The sequence below is a fragment of the Syngnathus acus genome, chromosome 4 (genome assembly GCF_901709675.1).
Source record: "Syngnathus acus chromosome 4, fSynAcu1.2, whole genome shotgun sequence".
Taxonomy (NCBI): Eukaryota; Metazoa; Chordata; class Actinopteri; order Syngnathiformes; family Syngnathidae; genus Syngnathus; species Syngnathus acus.
In genome coordinates, this window is record NC_051090.1 from 6477159 (window position 1) to 6503108 (window position 25950).

At 40.9% G+C, this 25950-nt stretch overlaps 2 protein-coding genes across 6 annotated transcripts; one reads left to right on the top strand and one right to left on the bottom strand.

The window, feature by feature from the left end:
- Window positions 1–8138: 8138 nt before the first annotated feature.
- On the bottom strand, window positions 8139–20903 carry tnfaip8l1 (tumor necrosis factor, alpha-induced protein 8-like 1). Of its 5 annotated transcripts, XM_037250754.1 has the most exons (4): window positions 13997–14304; window positions 13657–13890; window positions 10724–11003; window positions 8139–9890 (listed from the first exon to the last, which is right to left on the bottom strand). In XM_037250754.1, exons 3-4 carry the CDS (start codon window positions 10993–10995, stop codon window positions 9602–9604), a joined length of 561 nt encoding a protein of 186 aa, XP_037106649.1. In that variant the 5' UTR covers window positions 10996–11003; window positions 13657–13890; window positions 13997–14304; the 3' UTR covers window positions 8139–9601. The 5 variants fall into 5 exon arrangements, with proteins under 5 accessions (XP_037106649.1, XP_037106647.1, XP_037106650.1 ...); XM_037250752.1 differs by lacking the exons at window positions 13657–13890; window positions 13997–14304 and adding an exon at window positions 20581–20903; XM_037250755.1 differs by lacking the exons at window positions 13657–13890; window positions 13997–14304 and adding an exon at window positions 18439–18534.
- A 1465-nt stretch (window positions 20904–22368) lies between these two features.
- On the top strand, window positions 22369–25927 carry cope (COPI coat complex subunit epsilon). The gene is made up of 10 exons (XM_037250742.1): window positions 22369–22511; window positions 22681–22743; window positions 22844–22944; window positions 23156–23308; window positions 23458–23511; window positions 23630–23711; window positions 23788–23943; window positions 24397–24465; window positions 24935–25009; window positions 25348–25927. The coding sequence occupies exons 1-10, from the start codon at window positions 22410–22412 to the stop codon at window positions 25399–25401; spliced, it is 909 nt and encodes a 302-aa protein (XP_037106637.1). The 5' UTR covers window positions 22369–22409; the 3' UTR covers window positions 25402–25927.
- Window positions 25928–25950: the final 23 nt, after the last annotated feature.

The following is a 25950-nucleotide window of genomic DNA, read 5'->3' on the forward strand; positions in this document are numbered from 1 at the left end:
AAGCTGTCCAGCTGCAGAGTGGGAAAAAGTGTTATCCCGTACACCCCCCGCCCCCCTTTTTTTTTTCTTCCGCAAAGCAACTTTCATTTGTTCCAATAATGCAGAGACAAGTGCTATTTTCAGCTTTCCTCGTTGCTCGACGAGTAAATCTTGGCAGCTCGGATGAGATTTCTCGTATTTGACAAGCCCGGGGATGCCTCCCAGGTACCCTCCTCGCGATTCATGCGGCTGCTCGGGGTCCCTCCCTCTCTCATGAAAAGACAGCAGCGGTTTTGCTGTCACTCAGCAACGAGCATCTCAAAGCGCACGTCATTCCACGACTCAGCACTCCAATGTATTCTTCTGCCAATGCCCTGTTGATATGCTGACATCCTCTGACATGTACAGGTACATGAAGGGGAGGGGGATATCACCTCAGGAGGGGTACCGTATAATCCGCAAGCTAAGAAGATTCCCGCCTACATGTCGACAGACTGCTGTCGGCCAGTAAGGACCACTAGTCTGGATCAAAAAACAATAAAGAGTAATAGAGCGGCTTCTCTTAATCCTGTGGAGCTTTCTTGCTCTGCACGGCATGCAGACTGTGCACAAAGTCTGCCTCTGTGTAATTATCAGGATGCCCTATCGTGAATGAAAAAAGCATAAAATGAATATTATAAGATTTAATACAGGAGTTGTAGCATAAATTCTGCTTTAATTTGTCAACTATAATAATGGTCAATTTTCCTCAATAGTGAAGCAAAATTGTTTTATGATTGTGGTTGAGGGTGGAGGGAGACAAGATGAGACAGCTACTCTATTATTGATGCAATGCATAGCACATCGATAAACAAGTTAAAATTAGGACGGATCATTAATAATAACAGCGATGCCGCAATATAGTAAAAATTGTGTGTGTGTTTTAATTCAGGGGTGTCAAACTCATTTTTGACGCGGGCCATAGTTTCCTTCGGAGGGCCAATATGAATGTAAACGCCTTATCTTATACACACTATAGACTACAGACCAAACTGATGAATAACTACTTCACTGGTTCTTTTATATCAAACAAATTAATTTGTTTGATATAAAAGAACCAGTGAAGTAATTAAAAAGGAAAAACAAGATGAACTTAGTACAACTATGATGAATAACTAGTTTTGAAATCAGACTAGTAAAAATTATTCAAATATTTTAAAATGATTGCTGGCAATATCGCTATTTTTTTAAGTGAAGACAATTTGTAGTCGATGCACAATTTGTTTTCACGGGCCACAAAAAATGATGTGCCGGCCCGTATCTGGTCCTCATGCCTTGAGTTTGACACCAACGGCTTAGAATTCAGGGGTGTCAAACTCGTTTTTTTCGCGGGACGCATTTTAGTCATAGCTTCTTTTGGAGGGCCATTATGACTGTCAACCCAAATAAATGTATGAGCACCTCATATTATATACAGTAAAAGCGAAAAAACAAACTGACAAATAACTTGTTTTCAAATCAGACGAGTAAAAACTGGTTAAATATTAAAAAAAACAAAGATATTAAAAGTGAAGACAATTTGCAATTCTAGTAATGACACACGAATTCGATGCACAATTTGTCTCACACAAAATGATGTGGCGGGCCATATCTGGTCCTCATGCCTTGAGTTTGACACCGATGGTTTAGATCGATGAGTTTTCACAGTACTTTTGTACAGTAAAATATTGATATATCTTGAAAAACTTGCAAGCCAAGGCCGAGTATGTATCTGGAAGGAACCACTGAAGCCAAAGCTGAGAACAAAAACTGCCCTGAATGAAGTCAGCACTCAATATAAACATCAGTTAAAAAGTTCCATCCATCCATTTTCTTTAGTGCTTTTCCTCATTAAGGTCACTGGTGAGCTAGAGTTGGCTTTTGTTGAAAGGCTTTTGTCATCCCCCCCCCCCCCCCTGGGTTTTGGATATTATTGGTAATTGTATAAGTCATGCTATGTGTCAAAATGACTCGTCAGTAAAACAAGAAAGCTAGTGATGGCCAAAGACTTTTTTTGCACAGCACTTTATATTTATTGCCCTTTTTAAAGACCTTGAATTTATGTCTCTTAAAAGGCTCTATTTTCCTCCAATCAGCGAGCCTCTTGGATGAGGTCCATAAATAACAGAGTGGCGAAAGACACAATCATGGAAATAATAGGTTGCTGTCTCACTTGCAGTTCATTTCAGGTTGGCTGAGCGGCCCCACTAGTAACTCACATTGCCTCCCGTCCTTCTATTATGTTAATGTCTGTGACTGAGCGGGCCGTTGACACAATAAAGCTTTCAAACTGAAACACATTTTGAAAACTTTATTGGTTTTGTTATTGTGTTTTCCAGCGTAAAAATGCAAATATTTGACATCAGGTGTCTCAGTGCATCTGCAATGTATTCACAGTGGTTCACCTTTTCCACGTTATGTTCATCTTATCCCAAAATGGAATAATTGTTTTTTTTCCTCACAAATTTCTACACACAACACGCCGTGACTCATCCGGATTAGTGGCTCAGAAAATGAATTTTTATGTGGTTTTAATAGCCCACATGTTGGTAATTTTATACATTTTAATTTTAATATTAAATAAAAGAGCAGGGGAAATTATTACAATGAACTTGACCTTTTGTTAAATATTGTTCAGTGAAGCATAATTAAAAGTTTGAAACCAAATTTTTCAAAAATTAAATTTGGAGTTAGAGACGTTTTAAAGGTCAAATTGAAATATAGGCTAATCATTTATTTTTTTATTCATATTTTTTTCTTTATAATCCAGAGGAGTCAGCATGTCACTGTCGCCAACTACTGGACAGGCATAAATATTAGTTTATTTATTTATTTAAATTTTATTTATTTATTTTTTATCTTTGTGAACAGGGATCATTTTTGGTAACAATGCCACTTTTAAGTGATTTTTTTTTTTTAATTAGAAAAAAAACTAAAGAATGTGTCTTTAGGCCACGATCAAATAAACATCTGCAAAAAATGTGCAAAAGTCCTGCTCTGCTTTTATGCACAAGCCCCAATTGTTATGACCGACCACAAGATACCTTTCAGTTCCCAGCAGGAGCTTCGGAACACTGGAAGCTTTGTCGTCGTCACCTTGTCCACTTTCTCCTCGAGGCAGCGTCGCATGTGTGTTGGTGCAACTGCAAAAAGATTCTTCCTCGACTTCCTGTGAGCAGACGGAGGGAGGGCGAGAGAGGGCTAAGCAGACAAGGACAGTGTGGAAAAAAAAAAAAAACTTTACACAAGCAAAGCTTTGAAGGGCAAAGGTAGCATGTCTGACTACATTTGGTGTGAAAAATGCCTTTTAGTCACAGTGTGAGTGAGCACCTCGGTGAACTTGGAAAGAAGTGAAAGGAATAGTTTTTTTATTTTATTTTGCTATGTAGTGATGACACGAAGAGATCCATGATGTGACATTGACATTTTATAAAGCGACAAAAAATATGACAGCGGGGAAACCACACAGATGTGAAATAGTCTCCCCTTGATGCACCGTAAAACTTTTAATGAGCTCACAAGCACAGCTTCAAAGACTTTTTTTTTTTCTCTCCCTCATGACAAATCAATGCAGCCTTTTCATATTTGGACAAATTCATGGGGCAGACTCACTAAATTTGTGGCCCAAAAAAAATTCTTTTACCTTCACAGATTTAAAAGGCTGAAGATGGTAGCCATTTTGAAGTCCATTTATTAAAGAAGACGTTGGTGACGGCTGGATGGCCTCAGCGGTTTACACCGCTGACTTTGGCTCAGGCAACACAAGGAACACAAAAGTTCTGTTTTGCAGCATTAAAAATGGAATTGAACAGATGCTGTCTTCCCTAAAGTGTCCAGTGTGGCACTGTTGATAATCCTCCTCGGCTCGGTGTTGTGTGTAAGCGCACTGCACTCACAAAGACACACACACTCACGTAGTGTCTTTGCTGTCCCCTCAAATATTTTCGTGTTGTTTGCATTTGGGATCCCCCCCCCACTACTCCCCTCCTCATCCCTGCCGCGCTTTTCCTTTTTGAACACGTCAGCCAGGTTCTCTCTGAGGACTCACTGGAGAGAGGTAAAGCCAAAGACGTAGGGGACACCAAAAAAGAAAGAGAGCGTGGAGGAAGAAAAAAAAAAAAAAGGAGTTTTCAAAGACTTTTAAGTTGCAAGCAGATTGCCGTCGCTGTGCTTGCCAGAGGGGAGAGAGCACCTTTAAGCATACGGGATGAGAAATGATGTGGAGCGACTACAAAAGCAACGTAATACATAAAGGAGCAGCGCTCACGTTGACTCTGCAGGGGCAGCTCACCTTCTTTGGGTCGCTGTTGAGGAACATTTGGAAAGTGCACAGGAGGTCAGCACCCAACAGCCTGGAAAAAAAGAATTTCGGAGAAAGCCTGGCTGCACCGACTGAGATGTCAGCCTTGACATCGGGATTTGCATAGAAATGAAGTACAAACGAGGACAAAAAAAAAAAGGGTATAAGCGGACGACATCAAATAGTGACAAAATGTTCCACTTTAAATTAAACTTCATTTTTATCGCATTTCATATTTGATGCAGCACATTCGACTCATCTTCTGGCCGACATTGTATCAACTGAGGCCGCTGTGCGGAAGTGGTTAAGAATGTGGCCTGCAACCTAAAAGCACGGGTTCAATTCCCTACATTGGCAAATGGATACAGTGCACACCCACATTCCAGGCACACCCCGCAATCTCACTAAAGTTCACAGCTGCTAAACAAAAAGAAAGTTTACTGTTGTCCACTTCGATTTGAACTAATTTGCATTTCACAATTGTAGGACGAGCCCTGAGGAAAAAAAAATCCTTCCCCGCTGCGTCATTTACAGTCATTGGGCCTAAAGGGAATTCTAATTGGTGATAAAAGACAATCTAGAACTGTGGAAGCAAACGGGTGCTGCTTTTACAACAGTGGTCCTAAAACTGAGGTCCCTGCCCCCACGGGGGTCCGCGAGTCGTAGCTTGGGGGTCGGCAGAATAATTTGAATAATATGATGTTCTATCACTGAGAGAATGTGCAAACCTACTGGGGACTGGAGCGGCAATAAAGCAAATAGGCTATCATAAAACATTTACTATTCCCTACCTTAGCTTAGGGCCAATTAAAAGTGCTGATATGATTGTAATGTAATATGCCTGCTCGTTTGAGGTCTGCATTTTTGTGGAGCAAAAAGCATTAACAGAGGAATAGGCTTTTTTTTTTTTCAAGATTTGAAAATAAACATATTTTAAATGAATGATTCTCAAAGTGTGGTATGAGTACTATTTCTGGTCTGTGGAAAAAAACACTGAATTAAATATAACTCAAAATTATATATTCATTTATTTTAAATAGTATTTATTTGAAATATTTTTTAACTTTCATTTTATGCTTCTCAAGTACACAATTTTAACATTTTACCCTAATAAAATCCAAAACATTTTTTAAAGATATGTAAATAGGCAATACCCACCAGTATGACAAAATATTTTGCCGTCTTAATAAAAATGTACTTTTTTGTGCTAGTATTCCTATAGCATTGGGGTATAGTATGTATGTAACTAGCAGCATGATTCTTCTTGGGATAAAAAAAAAAACTCGTTTCCAAAAGGTCTGGTTTCCAACACAATGGCCTCTGGTTTGTTTTTTGCACCACCCACAACTCAAAACATGCAGCTTTTTGTTTGCACTCAGATTGACAGCTGCTCCGACTTTGCGGCGCTACGCCAAAATCAACTATCCTCTCAGGGATGCGGCGTGAAAATCCTGCTCGGTTTGTCCCACACTAGCGGCTCTGTTTTTGTGTGTGCGCGCAGCCAAACAAGCAAGCCGGGGATGTCATCCTTGATCCCGCAGAGGGGGATGATATTACAAATGCTGTTTTGTTCAGGTGAGGAATTCCTAAATGAAGAAGGTGCGCCAGTAACACAGGCAGGGATGCTAATGGATCCTCCGCAGGCCTCGTCTTTATCAGCGTTCTCTTTCGAAGGATGCGGGGCAGCTTCACTGCAGTCACTTCATTATGGGGAATGATAATTACGCCCCAGCGGAGGTTTGTTACCTCCAAAGTGTAATTCCTTCTCTCTCGCTGCTTATCGAGTCTAAAATGCCGAGCAGAGTTTTCTACATTTTTAATAACTGCGAGCTGTGTGAGGAAAGGGTTTATGTATGGTTGACATTTGGATTTAGGGGAAAAATTCTACAAAAAGTCACTTTGTCAAGGGGCAAGGAAGAAAATGATAGAGTTGGATAATGGCGAAACATCTTTATATGGTTATGCTGATGACATTAAATAATATCATGGACAGTAAGCTAGCAATCATTATTAGCAAACTTTCCATAAATATTGCACAAGTATGGCGAGATGTAAATATTGAAATCCTTTTCAAGCTTACTCTGAGGATTTGCCTTGCAATGCTGATTAATCGATTCCAAAAAGATTAGTTTGTGACATCCTGGTCTTGTGTGAGTAGTACACTTTTTGGAATTTTGCTTTAAAGTTATTTTTCTTTTGACTACAGGGTTCAAGAAAAATGTGCTGGAAAAAATATTGGATATGGAAAGACACAGTCGGAAATCACATTTGCAAACAAGTCCCCAAAGCAAATGTTGCCTTTTGGCTTAGCAGCTAAATAAAAGAAGGCGTGTCAGGACGCTTAAGCTTTTTTTGGCTTCACTGTAAGGTTAAAAAAAAATATCAAGAGGAAGAAGTACATGGCGAAACAATGAGACGTGACGGAAGAGAAGCTCCCTCAAGTCGGTTGACAGCCAACAGAAGCCGAGAGTGGAGTCGCAAAACTCACAAGCAGAGATAATGACCATTAGAGGATAATTGGGCGCTGGGACCAGCCGAAGGTCTTTCAAAACGAGCCGCTGGGACCATCTTCAGACACGCTACGGGCCAAATTATCTCTCCGTAGTCCATAGCGTGTCAATGACAGATTAAACTTCACACTGCATTCATAAACGTGGTGCAGTGATTAATTTAAATATCCCAGAAACAGAAGCAAGTCTCTGGCTGACTAATTTCCTGTGCTTGCAATCTACTGCTGCGTGGGCCCTGAAGGAAGTGGAAAGAAATGACCTAAACTTGAATTGCTTGTGAGTCAGATGGGTTTGTGTTTATTTTCATGGCTTCCTCACAATGCTGGGAGTGGGAGGGGAAGGGGAAACGAAAGGGGGGGGGATTTTAGTGACTAAATCCAGGTCAGACTGTCCGATTAGCGCCTTGATTTGGGTGGAAACGTTCCAACATATTAATGACAGAAACTTGAGTAGCGACACGGTGGGGCAGTGGATAGCACATCTGCCTTATGGTTGGGGTTTGAATCTGGGCTTCCGCCTTTGCATGTTGATTTCAAAAAGAAAAGTCACAGTTAAGAAAAGTAATATATTTGCCGTGTTTGGATACAATACAAGAACACACAAAAAAATATACAATTAAAAACACAATAGCAGTAAAAATGCATCTAGAAGAGCTTCAGTAAAATACGTCATTTCCATCCTGGTTTGATAAACAGAACCCTGAGATGGCCTCAATAAAAAAAAGAAAAGGAGCTGAAAATTCAAGTCCCGCACGTCTTCATCATTGAGTGTTATGATAATCAAGTGCATACTGTTTTGTGAACGCTTTCCCGGGAAGAGACGACGTGCCAAATAACAGCAGCTCTTCGACTTCTCCTCCTCCTCTTTGGCAGAGCGGCTGAGTTAGAAGGAAGTTAAAGTTTCCGCAATCCTATCTGGGAAAAGGTAGGGCGCTCATTACACGGCTCAATTTCCAATTCTGTCACAGGTACGCACGCACATGCTCACACGTGGAATACGAAATTAGGCCGAGGCGAGGAGAGCAATCTCATGGACAGACTGGGTTGATGGAAAAACAAAGACGGGCCGTTGCGGAATAGCCGAAGCTCCTTTGTGCAAGACAAACAACAAATGTCCTTTGACTGCATTAAGTGACGCGCTGCGCAAACAACACAGAGTTTGAGTCGAAGCCGCCGTTTGTGGAAATGGAGTGGCTGGTGCTAAGGCCATTTCAACAAGCCCAGAGTGCTGAGCTATAATTACAGTGAAGCAGTACAATCAGGCGCAGTGTTGAGCGGCTAATCTTTACATGCAGCCTTATAGCCTCAATTCTTTTTTTTTTTTTTCCCCCCCCAACCAGCCTTTTCATCACGCAGCTTTCCTCTCGGCTCATTTCTTTGGAATCGTGGCGGGTCCATTATCTTCATTAGGCTGCATGCTTCCAAGCTTCGCACCAGATAGCATGCGGCGCTGTCGCTATTATGCCATGACGACATGCGTCAGACCACTACTTCTTCACTTTTTCCACCTGTATTGCCAAATGTAGATTGGGGATTAAAAATATGTTATAATTGGATCAGGTTGCTGTTATCGTGAGCTATTTGGCTAAGCTAGCAAACAATTTCTAGGTTTGCTTTTAAGCTAAGTGCTTGTCGCCACAATTACATCTGTGCACTTCAGATCAAACACCCCACATAAAACTGCTCGTATGTTTCTATAGCAACCAACCAAAAGAAATGCACTTTTAGCCTGGTTAGCAAAACAGTCCACGAGCAAGTCTCATCATACATTGGATGAAATATGTGTTTTCAGCCAGAGAGCAATTCGTCACTCATTTATGATTTTTGTTTTTTTAGTCACATATAGTGCCATTTTTAACAGTATGCCTCGAGAGCATTCAACAAACACGCAAATTTAGCATGGTTACCAAAACAGTGTCAGGAGGATTTGTGTTTAGCTACGACCGTTAAGAGAATATTGTTTTGGGAAAAGTAAGTAGTCACCTTTATTTAGACTCAATAAAAATTGATTAATAAGACTTTTGCCTTTTGTTACTATTATGATTTCACATTAGCCAACGCAGGTAGCAGAAGTGAAGATACTGTCGTCATGGAGTCTCTTAGTGTTGACTCACTTAAAAACATGCGAGTCAGCGCAGTAGACAACATAAACACCGATTCCCTAAATTCCAGGTCCCATATGACCCAAATACTTCGTTGTTGTGCTGGCGAGGAACCAGACTGTTTTATTAAAAAATATATATATTAAAAAAGCAGCAGCTTTATTGATGACTTTGGAACAAAAAGCCCAGCCTCACTATGACGTTAAGATGTTTCGATATTTGAAATGCAAGCTAAGCAGGATTAATCTGCTCTGGTTCACATAGTTGCATTGATGCAGGAAAAAAAGTACAGTACAGCGCTTATTCAGGCTTGAGTGCAATAGAAGTTTAAAAATATATATAAAAAAAAAAAAAGCTTTGCTGTCTATTTGGAAATGGTAAAGACATTTGTTTCCACTGCAAGTCATTGTTTACTAAGATAAAACTGGGATTCACTTCTCAAGCATTGTGCCCTTGGAACGAGTTGGAAGGTTTCTATACGGTTTTGTTTTACATTCACTTGTATGGGATTTGCTTGCTTTGAGACAAAAAAAAGCAAAAGAGAAAAAATATAAAGACAGGGTTAAAAAAAAAAAAGAGCACTTCAGTGTTATGATAATCTTTGAGGCACACATAAAAACACCGAGAAAAGTTCACGATTGTCACCTTGAACTCAAAATATCCTTTTAAGATGGGAGGGGACTCAAGCAGAGGTCAAAGGTTTCCCTCGTCGAGCATCTTGTTGACGCCGCTGCAGATCCTCTGCAGGTAAGCTCGATAAACCTCGGAGGGCCCGTAGAGAGCGGCCAGGAAGTCGCAGTCGGCAAAGTGATTGAAGATGTGGTTGACGCGCGTGTGGCTTTTGGCCGTCAGGTGACGTTTGATGGCCTGGTGCAGCAGCTCGCGGCAGTCGTTCAACAAGGCGCTCATGACGCGGCGGTCAAAGGTGAAGTCGATTTGGTGGAAACTGACCGCCGTCATGGCCAGAGTGTGGACTTTCTTCCTGTGAGACGGCAAGACAAGACTTGGCTGTCAGTCTCCGGTCCTGACACAGGCACTTCACTTGGTTATAAATAGAAACTGCTGCCTTGTTCTTTTCTTGATCGAACTTTGGAATCCAATAGGATTTATTCTGCCTCCGTGTCTGGATTTAGCTAGTCCAACAGCAGCTTCTGCATGAAGAAGTTAATTTTTCACAGCAAAAGTGCATCTGAAACCGTGGCTCTACTTTCCCACATGGAACAAGTGTACTTAAAAAATATATATATAAATAAATAGCGATATAGCACGGGAACAATTAGCTATCTTTAGGTGTCCTGACTTGCTGCACAAACAGTTGATTACATTTTGGGTAGGGGGTCTGGTTTCCTGTTTGATTAAATAATGAAGTCAGGCAAAAACAGCGCAATCCATTCTTTGGCAAGGCTTAACATCCTTTCACACAAAAGAAAATAAACAAATAAATATACCGATGAAAATTTACAGTGTGGCAGTTGACGGAACTGTTATCTTTGGCTTCCTGTTAAATTTCTGCAATTTACCAAAACGGCAATACAGAAGATTCTATCGGTGCTTTTCCTGCTCTATTTACAGATAAATCCACTGGGGTATCGCTAGTGGCTTGCAGATTTGGATAAGGTCTCAAAAGACCAGTTCAAGACCGGGTCAAGATTACGTCTGGAAAAATCGGCTCTTCTGTCGTAACCGATTGCACAATAAACCATTTCCATGTTCTTGTATTTTTTTTTGCTGCTTCTGCTTGGCCGTACATTTTGTATCGTCGATGTTCAATAACCAAAATGGTGACCCAGAATCATAAATGCGTTTCTAGCTCACCTGAAGTTCTCCACAAGGATCAACTCCTCACCACTGAACTGATTGTTCCTATAAAGCACGCCCAACTTCACAACCATCTTGATCAGGTTCTTGATGATCTTCTGGGACTCTTTACGGTTGCGAGTGTACTCCTTAGTGACCCGGTAGAGCTCGTCCAACACTTCGCTGCTGGTGTCGTCGATGAAAAGGTTAGCCATGCTCTTGGTAGCCATCTTGCTCATTAGTTTCTTTTGCGCCTGGAGGGCCAAGCTTTTTGTGCTGAAAGAGTCCATGGTTGACTCTAGATGAGAGAAGAAAATTGGTTACTACATTTTCTAAAATGTGATCAGTAAGTTTTTTAGATGGGTAAATTCCTTTGTAAAGGTTATAGTCCATTTTAATACTCAACTTTCATCTAAAATCAAATAAGTTTTTTTTTTTAATGCACAGAAGTGCAGAGCACGTCATTTTCCTTCAACAATTCATCACCTTTTGTTTTAAATAAGTGCCAACAACCTTGGATAATGAATGTTGTGTTTTTAACAAATGGTTGGCAATGAAAAGTGTGTTTGTGCTGAATAAAGTCGGACTGATGCAAAGGCACAATCGGGATGGCTTGAAGTAACAAGAACATGTCGTTTTAACCTTGCTGTTATGAAAATATGCAGAACAAAAGATTTTTCTGAATTCACTAAAACATTTAAAAACACGCAATTCGTAGAGAATAACGGTGCCACTTAAAACTAATGTAAATTATTATATAATAATAAAATAAAACATATTTTGAAAAGCAACTTCTCAATAATTTCCCTCAAAGTCCTCCAAAAAAAATCCCTGAATAGAAACGCTATCATAGCGAAGAAAATTGGAACTGTGTTCAGTGCCAGAAATTGATCTTGACAATTGCAGTGTGTGAGTGAGGCAAATAACACGCCGCATAAAGTGCCCGGCCAAAAATCTTTCATCTTCATAAGATAATGAGCGGTGACAGCTTTCAAATGAGACCCCGCCACCTTCTGGCTCATGGCCTACAAGCTAGTTAGAGAAGAAGGAATCATAATGCATGTGGACGTCTCATCTCCTCGCCGCACTCCGAGGCCTGAGACTTAGCGGGAGACATACGCGTCACTCTCTCTCTATTGCTTGATTTATGTATGATGTGACTTCAGCGATGGTACACACGACGGCAGCTCAAAAATAACCAGGCTCGGGAAATTGTGAGGGTCAGTGTGTCTGCCAGCATCCACAGTACTCACCCCCTCCCCTCCCCTTTCCTCGCCATCTCCCAAATCAAATGAGTCTGCAGCACTCATCATCCAGGCAGCTGTGACTCAAAAGCGTACTGCCGGTCAGCCCTTCAAGGTTTTGTACATTTTGTTTGTGAAAAATAAAATGAATGTGTTTCCCTGTGAACTCCTTCTATAACCCTCACAAATCTCTGCGGATAGTCCACGAAAATAAATAGGCAACCAAAAAGCCTTTTTCCCTCAAGGGCTTTTCAATGTTAGCACGAAAAGAATGAACAAAACAAAGGTGTGGTGGAAATTCTACTGTATGTGGACATGTGATACTGACTTCAGTTGGACACAAAATAAATTTATCTTCGGGATAATAATTAGCCAAGTACCAAGAGATCGTGGTCAAATCAATGATACCAACACGTTACGAAGCACAAAATGAATTTTTGTGCGGCGAAATAACAATAAATGCTCACATACCGCGAAAGGGCAAAATTAGTTTCCGCATTAACAATTTTACGTCACATGACCTAAGCCAGTAAAGGAGGTGAACAGTTGAGTTCATAAGGTGAGTCTGTTGACGTTAAGTTCAGTCGACAGCAACAAATGCTTTTGTGTTGTGGGTCAAAATTCGGAAATATGCGTGCATTTCAGATACACTGCCGCTAGATGGCAGCAGCGAGCAATACAACATCTGCCCAGTATTTCGTAATTCCAGATATGGCTAAATTGAGTTACAAGCTCGGTCATGCATCACATTCAAAAAGCAAATTAGTCAACAGCACTAATGTTGCCATGACTTTTTGTGCTCACATCAGAAAATCCTGATCTTGACAGGAAATCCTTCGAAGAAAGACACTGAGGCAAAGTGTTGCAGCTTTGCGTGCAACGCCCAAAGACAAGCAGCAAAGGCAAAGAAGCGCAAGAAACATCCTCAGCCTCCCTGGGGCCCAAAATGTAGAACGGGCTCAGATCTAAATATGCCTGATACATCCGTGAAATGCGAAATAATATTTTGTGGATGGAAGCTACAGATGAAGCAGCATTATTGGAATCATGCACAATAATGTCATTCGAAAGCCTCCATGTTTGTACGACGGGCAAATCCTCCGTCCATGACTCATATCACATATTACAAAATGAGTGCGTGTGTTTTTTTTCTAACTCACATGGTTCATACTAGAAGGTACTGCTTCAGTTTGACTTTCATTCCCTATCTCTCACTGCAATGCCTCTCCAAGAATATCAATAAGACTCCTTGGAGAGTGTCGGAGGATGCTTCCCAGGGAAGAAGGCACGAAGGGAGGAGGGGGGTGGGGGGGGGGCAGATAGCTACAGGAAGGCTTGAATGGTATTGCCGGTGGGGTCAGGTGCGACATATCAATTCTCGGCCAGCATGATGTGTTGAATGAGGGGGTCATTCATATACAGTCTCCCGCTGAGCTGAATCAATTTTCAAATCTCTCCTTTCTCTTTGTATGTGGTGCTCAAAGATCATCAAGCGCCTCTGAATCAGACAGCACTTGTTACCGGATATCCTGCACTGATGCAATGTGTGTGAAACACGTAAGGAGGAAGCTCATGCGGTGACTGACAAAAAGAAAAAAAAAAAAAAAAAAATCGCTTTCATTATATGCGATAAAGTCACCGTCACTCTTCGTCGCTTATTCGGCACACTTAGACTAAGTACGAACCTTATCGGCGAAGATGACTCACCGTGTCCGAAAGCACGATAATGGATCGTGTTTGCACAAGATTCACGTTTAAAGCGTCTTCGCCGGGGACCGCCATCACCTAAAGTGTCAACTCGGTGTAGATTGTTGATGAGCAAAATGAAAAAGGACGAGGAAGGGAGGCACTTTCATAGCCACAAATACAAACACTTACAACCTAAGAGTGTTATATGTCAGGTTGCATCCAATATGGCTTTCAGTCCTTTCATCTATCACCCTATGGCAAGATAATATGAAGACGTCATGGGGAAGGAAAAAAAAACCCAACAATCCCTCATGGGACAAGTGCTCAGAATGATGAATAGGCTTTTCTGGTGACTTACTGCAGCATGCCTAAGACCAAATTCAGACATCCTATCCACAATGTCCCCCAAAAGTGTCTCAACAAAGTCCCAACAAGAGCTCCATTCTCCGTTATACCATCACAATGGCTCAACAGTGTCCTAATAATGTTTGCACTTTATCTCAATGGCACTGCCACAAGATCTCCACAGCGTCCCCATAATGTTGCTACAGAGCAACCATTATGTCTCCATTGTATCCACATTGTCCACACTGTGATGAAACTAGACGCAGTAGATACACTATGAGGAAACAGTCCCCATTATTTCTTCACACTATACAAATCAAATTTTTCCTTAGCTTTTGTGGACAACGTCACGAAAGTGATACCTGAGCTCCTCCCACGTGAGGAAGGTTGTTTTGTGATAGTGCAGAAAAACCGGGTCATGGCCCCCGTACAGGTAAGGCTGTGAGAAAAGCCGGGCTTACCGGTTAAGTGAGGCAAGACAAGAAAGGGGAAAACCAAAAAGCAACAATAAAAAAAACCCTGCTCAGATTTTCAAACAGGCATCTTCTATTTACGTCAGACGTGCTCGCTTGTCATTCAGAGATCTCCAGAGGTGACAAAAGGGCAACTCAAAACGAACCAGCATGAGGAGAAAATAAATAAAGGTTTTCCCTCTTGCCACGACAAACAAGGGATCGAAGGACTTTCCATGACGTTTTGGTGCTACGAGTGATTTGGTTGATGGCAGCAGAAAATGTCACGACTCGCACGCTCTTGGGGGAACTCGGAGAAGTCTAGTCACGTGGATCAGGGCGCCGTGACCCTGAACGAGAGAGACATCAGTCCTTGAAACAGGGAATATTGTATTAAGCGGGATTTACTGCTACAACATCCTCAAGAGTCATAAATCATTTCAGAATTATGCACTCCATAAACACAAACAAGCTGATAACCGGCTGCTGACAGCAACCGTTCTTTTCCCCCCGCTAACGGATAAATTCGGCATATTAAGGTCATCTGAAATCTTGTTTTCTCATCCCCAGGTGTATCAAAATAAAATCACTCCTCCCTTTGTTGGGCATCTTTTGAAAAACATTACGGAACATTGGCGCCGACAGCATTCTAAATACAAAATAGCAGAATGTCAACAAGCTCACCCGACGCACAATTGCAATCAACGGGGAGAGCTGAGGCAGGCTTTTTGCGAAGGCGCAATATTTCCATGTTGATTATTAAATTTAAATATCAAAACCCTCGGGGAAACGCTTCGACGGGGGCTGGCTCGGAAAACATGAGGTAATAAATGAATTGTTGGCAGCTCGATTGATCTCGAAGAAGAAAAGGGCATCGTATTATATGAACAAAAGAATTTTGCTGATTGTGAAGTCGATTTTTCAGGAAATCAATGCGAGTGCACGACTAACCCGCAATGCCGCATTTAATTCGATATCAACTAATTTGCTGTCTTAAGAATAATTTTATAGACGCCTGAGCTCCATCCACAACATTATTGGGCTCCATACACACTGGGAACGAAACAGGAAATCAGAGCGATTCACCCACCCCATTTAAATTAATTGCTTGAAGATTGATTGTTAATTTTCCTCATAGTCTTCCAAGTAAATTTACCCAGCGTCCAGCGAGTCAGGCAAGTGTTACTTAAAGATAGTCGAGAATATAATTAAGGAATAGGACAATGACGTTGAACGGTTATGGATTACAGCTTGAGTTGAATGAATCGTAAAAATGGACATTTCGGCTCTACTGAATGAAGAGCCAACTCGGCTAAACTTTTGAATTCAAATCGATGGATTACTCAGAGGGATAAGTAGCTATAATGATTAGAAGCGCTGAGAGCGAGCCTGAATGTTTGACCGTGATTAAGGTTCAACTGAGAAATCCCGAATGAGAAAAACTTCCATCCAGAAAATTCGGGCCCAGCTGCATGACATAATCCCTCCCCCTCCTCGCCTCGGAGAGAAACAATAAACAATCGTGCTAGTTATATAAAAGGTGCATCCGTGCTTTGTGTTCAGCACTCAAATGAGCGTCGCCGGCAGCAGGACGTGAGAATAAAAAGCAGCTTGAAATTTCATCTCGTCAACTTTTGTCACAGGTTCCCCCGCGGAGGCAAAATGCTAAACGTGCGTGGAACATTCATGAAAAGCACATGCATCATTTTGAATGCAGCACGTGCCGCTTTCTCATCTTCCCACGCGGTCGGTCAAGTCTTATATACCACCCGCCAACCTCTTAATCACCGTCAGACATCTGACACATTTCTGTGATCAATTAATAATTAAAACGAAGCCATATAATGGCTCCCCTGGTTAATAATTCAGACAGGCGATCCAAAATAGAGCCAAGGGCAAGTAAGATCCACTGCAACAGGTTGATCCAAAAAAATGCAAACATGCAATAAAAATCACTAATATGCACGTGGTTCATAATAAACAGCAATAGCCGAGGGTCAAAACAACATGCGCTGACATTTGTCCTTGCTTTTAAAATGCACACTCTGGGCTAATTTGTTCGAAACACATTCTCTCTTCTTCGACTAGCAAATTTGAAAAACACGTTATTTACATTATAATAGGCCAAAAATGGCAGCTCTACAATTAATTGAATTCATACTGGTGCCGGAGTAATGATTGATGTTCGGGGCCATTGACATTTTAATTAAGGCCACCGTAGAAGGCAGTCACACAATGACTAATTTTACCTCACCTCCACAGACTAATTTGTTAAGTTGGTTAATAGAAGAGTAAGGAGTGCTTTTACACGAGCGGGACAGAAAGGTCACACTGCTGTTATGCCTCCTCAATCTGTATAAATCAGCCACTGGCATGATTAATCGATTGTGATATACTCACATTTTTGATCTGACAGAAGGTGGAAATTCAGATTAAACATCAAGCATGATGCCGCGCACTGGTAAATCTAAGTGAGATTATTATTATAGTAGCATTCTTTTAAATTTGAACATATCAGGGCTAAACTCAGAGCCTCAGGCAGCACTGCTTTTATGAGCGCCGCTATTTTTCTTCGGTTTAAATAAGGCAATAAATGTTTATTTCTTCAAATGACTGTTGGAATATCATTTCTGATTTCATTGAGTAAAAAGACATTGGTATTCAAAGCCATGAGAAAATATCATCACAAAAAGAGATCTACTGATAATTACACCTTGGATAATCCATTCAGGAAACTTGTCCTTAAGTGCCTTGATATAAAACCAACAAGACAGCTGGATTTGCTGTCCTACAGCCATGAAATTAGAAAAATATCACTTTTCAAAGTTTCAAACTGATGACTAGATCAGTCGACACCCCCGATAACGATAGCGGTTGCTGTGATTGGCTGCCAAACAAATCCCTTCAAAGGGATTTAAGTGGATATTTCCATGGCAGCGGTTTTATCGGAATTAAACAATGTCTTGATTAAAAGATATGCAAACCAGACGATACAAAAGACTCACTTCAAAAATAATCAATTGTTAGTTTAAAATGGCTGTGACGAGCAAATAAATGGAAATGATGGCTTCTGTTAACACTCCTGCTGCGTCACTGGGGAACGCTAGAACCAGTTGAACCATCTCAGTAAAACACCACTGTTGTGAAAACTCTCTTACAAGAGGTCATGTTTGAACACGAGCCGGGGCGTCATTTTGATACTTTTGTCTAACCGAGCAGGGCGGCGTGATGGAGGACCGACTGCCCGCCATCTCTTGCTCGTTCTTTTCCAAACAATGCAACGGCTGTTGGTGTGAGGGCGTATTATGAGTTTCCAAGGAAACTGGAAGCCAGCTGCTGAACTTTGCAAGCTAGTTAAACTGGGTCAGACATCTCAACTTGTCCGGTCAATAAGTTATCTTGGATTGTACTTGCTAAAACGACAATTTCTCAAGTGTTACTTGCGCTGCACTTTCACGCTTTGCTTTTAATGATAATAACAACACCACATGGGGACAGTATGGTGGTGTGACTTTATTGTCTTGTTCCTAAAGATGCTCGGAGGGGAGACTCTACTATGATTCAGAGAAAAGCCACCGAGCGGCTTCTGTTTAGACTTAACGGCTCATTATTGCACGTCATTATTTATCGTCTTTCCGGAGTGATGTTATGCCTCAACCATGAGCACAAATCTAAGATTAATATCGGTAAAGAAAAAGCTCATTAAAAGCGACCATGGATGAAATCTAAAATAAACATATTAAATTCACTTCTGCTGAACTCTACTCTGCTTTTATCAGATTAAAGTGTCATGGAGTAATGGGAAACTTGACAGTATTTTATTATGGCATGGTCACTTTAATTAAGTAACAACATTGGCTTATGAAAACTAAACAAACAAAAAAACACACAAGCTAACAGCTCAAAGCCCTTTCATTAGATTATGCTCATAATTATGTGTAGGGATAGGAGAGTACCAATAATAAAAGTATCGGATGCTTTATTTCAAAGTATCGGTACTCACGATAGTGGTCGATTCAAGTATCGTCCGCTTTCTCGTGGCTGTTTTACGATGAGGAACTTAATGGAACGGGAAATCCCTCACCGCAACTTCAATTATGTCTTGGTTTTCTTTTCACAATAAAAGTTGTTGACACTGAAACAACAGCGCCTCTACTGGTTGCAGTCTAGAAGTGCATTCCATTTTCCTTCAGTTAACAAAAGCAGGATGGAAGAAAAAGAAAAAAAAATCATGGATGTTCCAAGACTTGGTGAATCAACAATCAATTCCTAAACATCTATTGATTACATGTTCTGCCAAAGCTTAGCAACTACATGAACCCTCAAAACAAAACTAGAGGACTGGAACACACGATTTTTGGCATTTCTCCCCCCGTGACTGCTTTGAAATTGTTGACTCATATTTAAGTCATTATTTTCAGATGCTGAAACACGTTTCGCTAACTTTCATAACATTGTGTTCCACCTTGTGGCTTCTTGGCCATTATAGCAAATAAAGCCTCAAAAAGAAAGCCTGCCAAACTTCAAGAGAACTCCTTGCTCTTTAAACCTCTGATGCCAGTAAAACAAAAATCCTAAACCTCAATTTGAAGTCATCATTCATCAAATATGTCTGTGGAGGCTGTGCAAGATATCGTGGGCTGCACCCCCGAGGCTGCACAGTGCAGTCATTCATCCACACTTGAGCCTTGTTCTGGAGCAAAGCTTTACATTGTAAACATTGCAATGTGTTACAAAACATATCAGTGTTTCCAAAACACACGTCTCAGCCTTTTAGTCTTAGTAGACACGCAGTAAATTCACCAGCTTGCGACTGCAGTGAGGGTTTTTTTTTTTTTCAAAACGGGTCTTTTTCTGCATTTCCTTCACTTCCTGTGAGCGCCTCGCAACGTGAAACGATGTCCTTGTGCAATACAAAATATGCATCTTTTCTCTGTGCCATCCAGTTTAGACAGTCTGACTCATCTATTGTCTGCCCCGAGCTTGTGCTAAACGTGAAATACGACAAACCATTTGACAATGACGTGACGTTCGTTTTTGATAAACAACTAATATAAGAAAGTCGGACGATCATCAAGCTCAAAGTCAACAAAAATAAATAGTTAATGGCAGTTTGTTTATTTCCCAATAATACAAAAAACAGCTCTCTCCATCAAAACCTATATATCAAGACTACCACACACTTATTAGCCGTTCACATTAAAATTGAGCTGTGAACAAATCTTAGTATCTCCCTAGGATATGCAATTCCTTTAGAAATTACATGCAAATGCTGAAAAATGAGCAGCCTAAAGGAAAAAATAAAATATTGATTTTGGAACAATATGTTGTAGTTCCGCAAAGATGCCTCTGAGCATTGTGATGACATTTTCTCAACAAGATCTTGCCAAACATAAATTCTTTGAATACTATGAAAGCTTATGCAATGCAAACTAAGGAAAAATGCTTTCATCTACTCCAGAAATGTTTTTGCGTAAAAACAAAATGAAAATAAGGACAAGAATTAATGCTTGGCTCTCACCACACAGCAACGACTGGACGTGATGCGAATTGCGAATGCAACTTTCACCTAATAGTTCGATACAGATGAATTTGAAACACGTTGAAACCAAAGGACTGGTGCGAAAGTGGTAAATGACACAATGAAACAAAATTTGAAGAGGAATAAAGCTTGAAGTGAACTACAAACGCTTGAACTAAAGCCTGACCGTCATCCTTAAAAGTTTTGGACTCGCAACTATGACGTCAGAGCTCGGCTCTGAACATCGACTCAATCAAAATACAAACTCTAATGCGGAAGCTCTTTCAGCATTCATATATTTTTTGTACTCGGGAGATTTTGGCGTGCAATCAATGGAGCGTAAATGTTTGCATCTCCGCAGTCGAACATGACCTTCGCGTCTGGAGTGCAGTAAAACATGAGTGACACTTTCAGTCGCACTTGGCTTACATGCTTAGAAAAGACCATTAAAAAATAAAATAAAAAATCACGAAACACAACCTGTTTAAATTGTTCGACCGTGTCAAGGGTGGGCTTTATTTGACAGCGGTTGACTTTTGACGACCCCAACCAACAAAGCCAAGCCTTTTCATGTTTCATTAAAAGGCGCTCGACCATTAAATGCTCGAGACGAGAGGGGCTCACCTTGCTCTCTCCACACAGGAGCGGTCAGAGGGACACAAGACAAACTTATCTAAGGTCTCTATCAAGATCTGGTCTTCATCCCTCCCGGCGAGGCGGGGAACGGTGTTTCACAGCATGTTTCCCCGTCTTTTTCTTGTTGCCTCTCGCTTTGACGTCGTCTCGGGTGCTCCTTGTCTTGCTCTCTGTATAATCGTGTGCCAAGCACAGATGTGTGAATTATTCAAAGAGTGTTTTCTTCCCTCGGCCGCGAATGGGCTCGGTTGCCAGAGCTCGTTTAGTTGTAACCCGAATCCTGCTTGTGAAAAAAAAAAAAAAAAAAGTTTCAAACTTGAGGGGAGACCTGGAAATGGGCAGATTGATGTGGTTTTGGGCCAATAGAGGCTCAACAAAGCCGCTTGCATGGCCCAATCAGGCCCAAAAGAAAGGAGCATTGACGGTCAAGCTGATTCCCTGCCCCCTTGGAGGTTTCCAGCAATTATCCAGGTCCCGGTGCCAAGGCTGGAAATTTCCCAAAGGAAACGGGACGAAGGCAACAATGAGCAGGAACCCAAAGGGGCTTTTCCCTTCATGGGAATAACCATAACTACCCTTCTTATTCATCATATATATTTTTAATATTTTGTGTCACTAGAAGGAATTACTGCCAAAGTACTTTCAGTTGTATTTAACTTTTACAGTATTTGTGCATTTAATCTTTAACAACTTCAAAGACACCATTTTGCTTCATTCTTACGTGCAAAATATTTTAATTGAATCATATTTAAGCATTTATTTTGGTAGAAAATGTTCTGTGCGGCCAACAGGGCGGCCCCAGGATTGTTTTCCTCTCGGGACTGAAGAGGGGCTGGACTGGTATACTGTATATGGGGGTTGACGGGGCTCCAGCCCCCCCTTAGCGCCATCCCTGGCGGTCAAAGAATAGCTGCCAACTGTGACATGGTCTCACTTAACGACATTCCACCAATCAGAATGTCATCACCACCCAAGTGTACAGTTATGTCCTTTCCATTGTTAGTTTCTATAATCAGAGGTGGCAAAGTACTCACAGTATTTAACAAGAGTTCAGCTCTAACTCTTTCAATTATATAAAAGTAAAAAAAAAAAAAAAAAAAAAGACAGACTCTGAACTGTACCTCAGTATAATTGTCAATTATACTGTAGACCTCTGTGTCTATTGACCAGTGGTTTCAAACTCATGGCCTAGGGGCCATTTGCGGCCTGCAGGATGATATTTTACGGCCCCGTACTTGACGGCAAAGTTTAATGTTAGTGCAGCACCCATATTTTTGGTGGTGTCTTTGTCTTGGGCGTTTTGCGTGTGTATGTGTAAATGTTTTCCCCCCCCGTTTCTTTTAAATCACTTATGGGCTATTATAGCTGAGGCTCATGACAGCTTTTAGTGAAACGTAATTCTAAAGTAACAGCAAGTGGAAGGATATATCGTATCTCCCAGTCATGTCTTTTTCAAAACATGCAGTGAAGAAAAACGTTTGCGACGAAAAGGGACAATTTCCCACATTTAAATGTCACTTATCACCCATTCAGGTGACTGACATAGTGTTAAAGAGATGGTGTTAAATTGATTTGGCCTGCCCTCTACTGGTTGGCTACATTACTGAAAGAAAACGTTTAACGCGCGACACCCGGAACCATTTTTTAAAAATTGATATAGTTTGTATTTTTTTATTTGGCTATTGTAATTTAAATTGAATATGCAAACTATAATAATAATATCATGATACAAGATATTTAATTGTTCAAACGCCACCCCACACGGGAAGGAAATGACGTCATTTAGCTACGTGTCAGGAAGCGCTGTTGTATTCAACATGGCGGCGCAACAGACTGATGTTGACGAGCTTTTCGATGTGAAAAATGCCTTTTATATCGGCAGTTATCAACAATGTATCAACGAATCTCAGAAATTGAAGGTAGGTCATGTTTTGTGAATGGTTTAACAGCATAACGTACGATCAATTGCGCCTTAGGAATCCTCTCCGGCCAACCTAATCGAACCGAACATTATCAACTAAAATGCAAACTGTAAAACGGGGTGTTCAATTGAAAAGATTAAACTGCCTTAATTTTTTTCTACTGTAGAATTCAACACCAGAAAAGGAGACGGAAAGGGACACGTTCTTGTACAGAGCATACATTGCCCAGGTGAGCAGCGTATTTGTCGTGTGACAATCAATATCAATCTTTTTATTCTGCTTATCGAGATTGATATTGTGATGTTCACCATTCATGTTGTGTTTGATAGAGAAAGTATGCAGTCGTCATGGATGACATCAAGGCTAACTCTGCTCCTGAGCTCCAAGCTGTCAGGATGTTTGCTGAGTATCTCTCAAGTGAAAGCAAACGGTAAATATAATAGCAAAAATGTTTATTCACCTAGAGGGATTATACGATGAGTCTATCCACTTTCAATTGAAGTTGATTATTGTTTGCCAAAAGTGTAACATGTCAAGAAAACTGATCTATAATATGTTGACAATTGCCGTGATAATTTAGTGATTGAAGTGCAGGATGTTGAAAAATGAATTGCCATTTTCTTCTGGTGTTTCCACTGCAGGGATGCAATAGTGGATGATCTGGACAAGAAAATGGCAAAGAGCGTGGATGCTGCCAACACCACGTTCCTCATCATGGCTGCTTCTATCTACCACCATGCGGCGAACACTGATGCTGCTCTCAGGACTCTTCATCAAGGAGAAAGCCTGGAGTGGTAAATAGGGATTAACAGCATATACTTTCTCTTTGCAAGATTCATTAAGTTTGCACTTGATGCAATCAAGTAATAAAATCTATTTTGCATTAATTTCTGTTTAATTTCAGAATATTAAACCGAATTAATAACACTTGTTTGCTTTTCAGCATGGCCATGACAATTCAGGTGCTGCTTAGTCTGGATCGTGTTGACTTAGCAAGGTAAGAAGTGATAGAACTGGCTAAAGAGAACAATGGCCAGCACTGACTTGTAGTTATCGCAGGCATCCTTGAATGTGAGATGACTACTTCCTCTAATCATGCCTTTATTTTCTGGCAGGAAGGAGCTGAAGAAGATGCTGGAACAAGATGAGGATGCAACGCTAACCCAGCTCGCCACCGCTTGGGTTAATTTGGCTGTGGTAAGCAGATAAGTCCCACAGTGCGCTTTCACACTTTTGCTTGCACATTGTTGATGCCCCTCTTGTGTTTTCCCAGGGTGGAGAGAAGCTACAAGACGCCTACTACATTTTCCAGGAGATGTCCGACAAGTACTCCTCGACGGTGCTGCTTCTCAATGGGCAGGCAGCCTGCTACATGGCGCAGAACAAGTGGGAGGAGGCCGAGGGAGTGCTACAGGAAGCGCTCGACAAAGTGAGATGGAAATGCTATGTTTGTTAGACTTTAGTTTCTTGAAAAAAGATTCCCCTCCCATAGTTGTGTTCAAAAGGTTATGTATCCATTCGATCAGCAGAGGGCGCTAAAGCGTTTTTCATTAATTCCAGTGGCAAGTTGACTAATGTTGTTAAGGATGCACAATTGCACATTTGTGGTTGACATTTCAGGTCAAGTTACCTTTGATTGTAAACCCCGAATAAGACCTTTATTAATTGGTTCATGCAATAATTGTGCTGTATGGTAATAATAAATAAGACTCCGGGTTTATGATACCATGATTGGCAGATGTTGATGGAGGTTATTACCTCAGTGGTTAACATTTTGCAGTGTTATGTTGCACTAAATGGACCAAAATGCAATGCAATCACTTTCCTGGTAGAATACTAATCGCACAATGTGGCTTTTTTTTGTGTTAATCCTCATTAACAGGACAGCAGCCACCCTGAGACGTTGATCAACCTGGTTGTGCTGACTCAGCACCTCGGAAAAGCCCCAGAGGTTAGACTTTGGACCTTAAGCTCTAAGCCAGGCACATGTTTTGTCATTTCCTATTGATGAACACAAGCTCACTCATACTCTGAATGGGTTCCCTCCATTTTGGTTACATCATTGTGTCATTTTCCTGCAGAAACATTTAGCCGTGCATTTTCCCCGATGGTATTTTCTTCCTACCATACAAGGCGTTGTCTAATCATATCTTTTTTTTTTAGTGCTGCGGCCGTGCTTTGCACTCTTACAAACGTTCACAAGATAAAGACTAGATAGTAATGACCATTGCTACACCGAGATAAATACTGATTACATCTGTTACAAGGTTAAAGCTTTGTGCAATACTTACCGGACACTTTATTAGGTACACGAGCACAATTGTTTGAGAACCAGTACGAGAGACACCAGTGTTATATTAATATCCCATTTATTCATTTTTCCCCCCATACCCTCTTCAACTTATTAAATTTGTCCCCAGGTGACCAATCGGTACCTCTCTCAACTCAAAGATGCACACCGGGCCCATCTGTTCCTCAAAGACTATTTGTCCAAGGTGACCTACTGTTTTGTCTTATCAGCACTCAGATTAGTAGTACACACACGCCAATTTTTTTTACATCTAAACGAATTTTTAAAATTTTCATGCCAAAATATAAAAGCTCTCCACCATGTTCTGAGCAGATCGGGGAGACTTTTTATTTTTTAGTGTGGCAGGTGTTCCGGGAGCCCTGCCAAAGGGTACTCCAAGTCTTTGGCCTTTGTCACACATATAGTTGCACAATGGTGCAGATGTACATAAACGCTGGATTATCCACACATTACCAAACAATTCATGCTATGCACAGCTGTTGCTTAACTTTTTTTTTCCCCTTGTTTTTCCCCCCCCTGCAGGAGAATGAGTTTGACAGGCTAGCAATGCAGTATGCGCCCACCGCCACAGCATAATGGCTCTCGATGGTCCTCAAGTTAACTTTCTACTTTCCCCCCTGTGATTAATCTGAAAACCTTATTTTGATGTTTTATATGAAGACAATGTGTTGAAATGAAACCTACACGCCCCCCCCAGACGAGTGGAAATCCCTGTATTATTTCTCCATACAATAACTGGTCATTCAACATATTAGAAAGTCTTCTAAAGATAACAATTGGTCACTGAAGAAAGATATTAAGCATTATTTATATTGGAATTGCAGTTTTGGAGTGATGTAGGTAGGGATTTAGGGATGTGGGGTAAGAGCTGTACTTTATTTGGTTGGGTTATCTGCACTGAGCTGCAACAAAAATGTTGGAAAACTGCTCTTAATAAGAACACCACTGCAAACCACAACCACATCAATAAGCATTGTTCAATCCACAGCACACTTGGATACCTTTAGATCTCAGTATGCGTACATTTTATGCGTTTGCGTAAAACATTTGTGATTAAAGTCATTTAATTCCATGGTAGCGTTAATAAATGGTCAACACGTGTTCAACGAATGTTTTTTTTGGGGG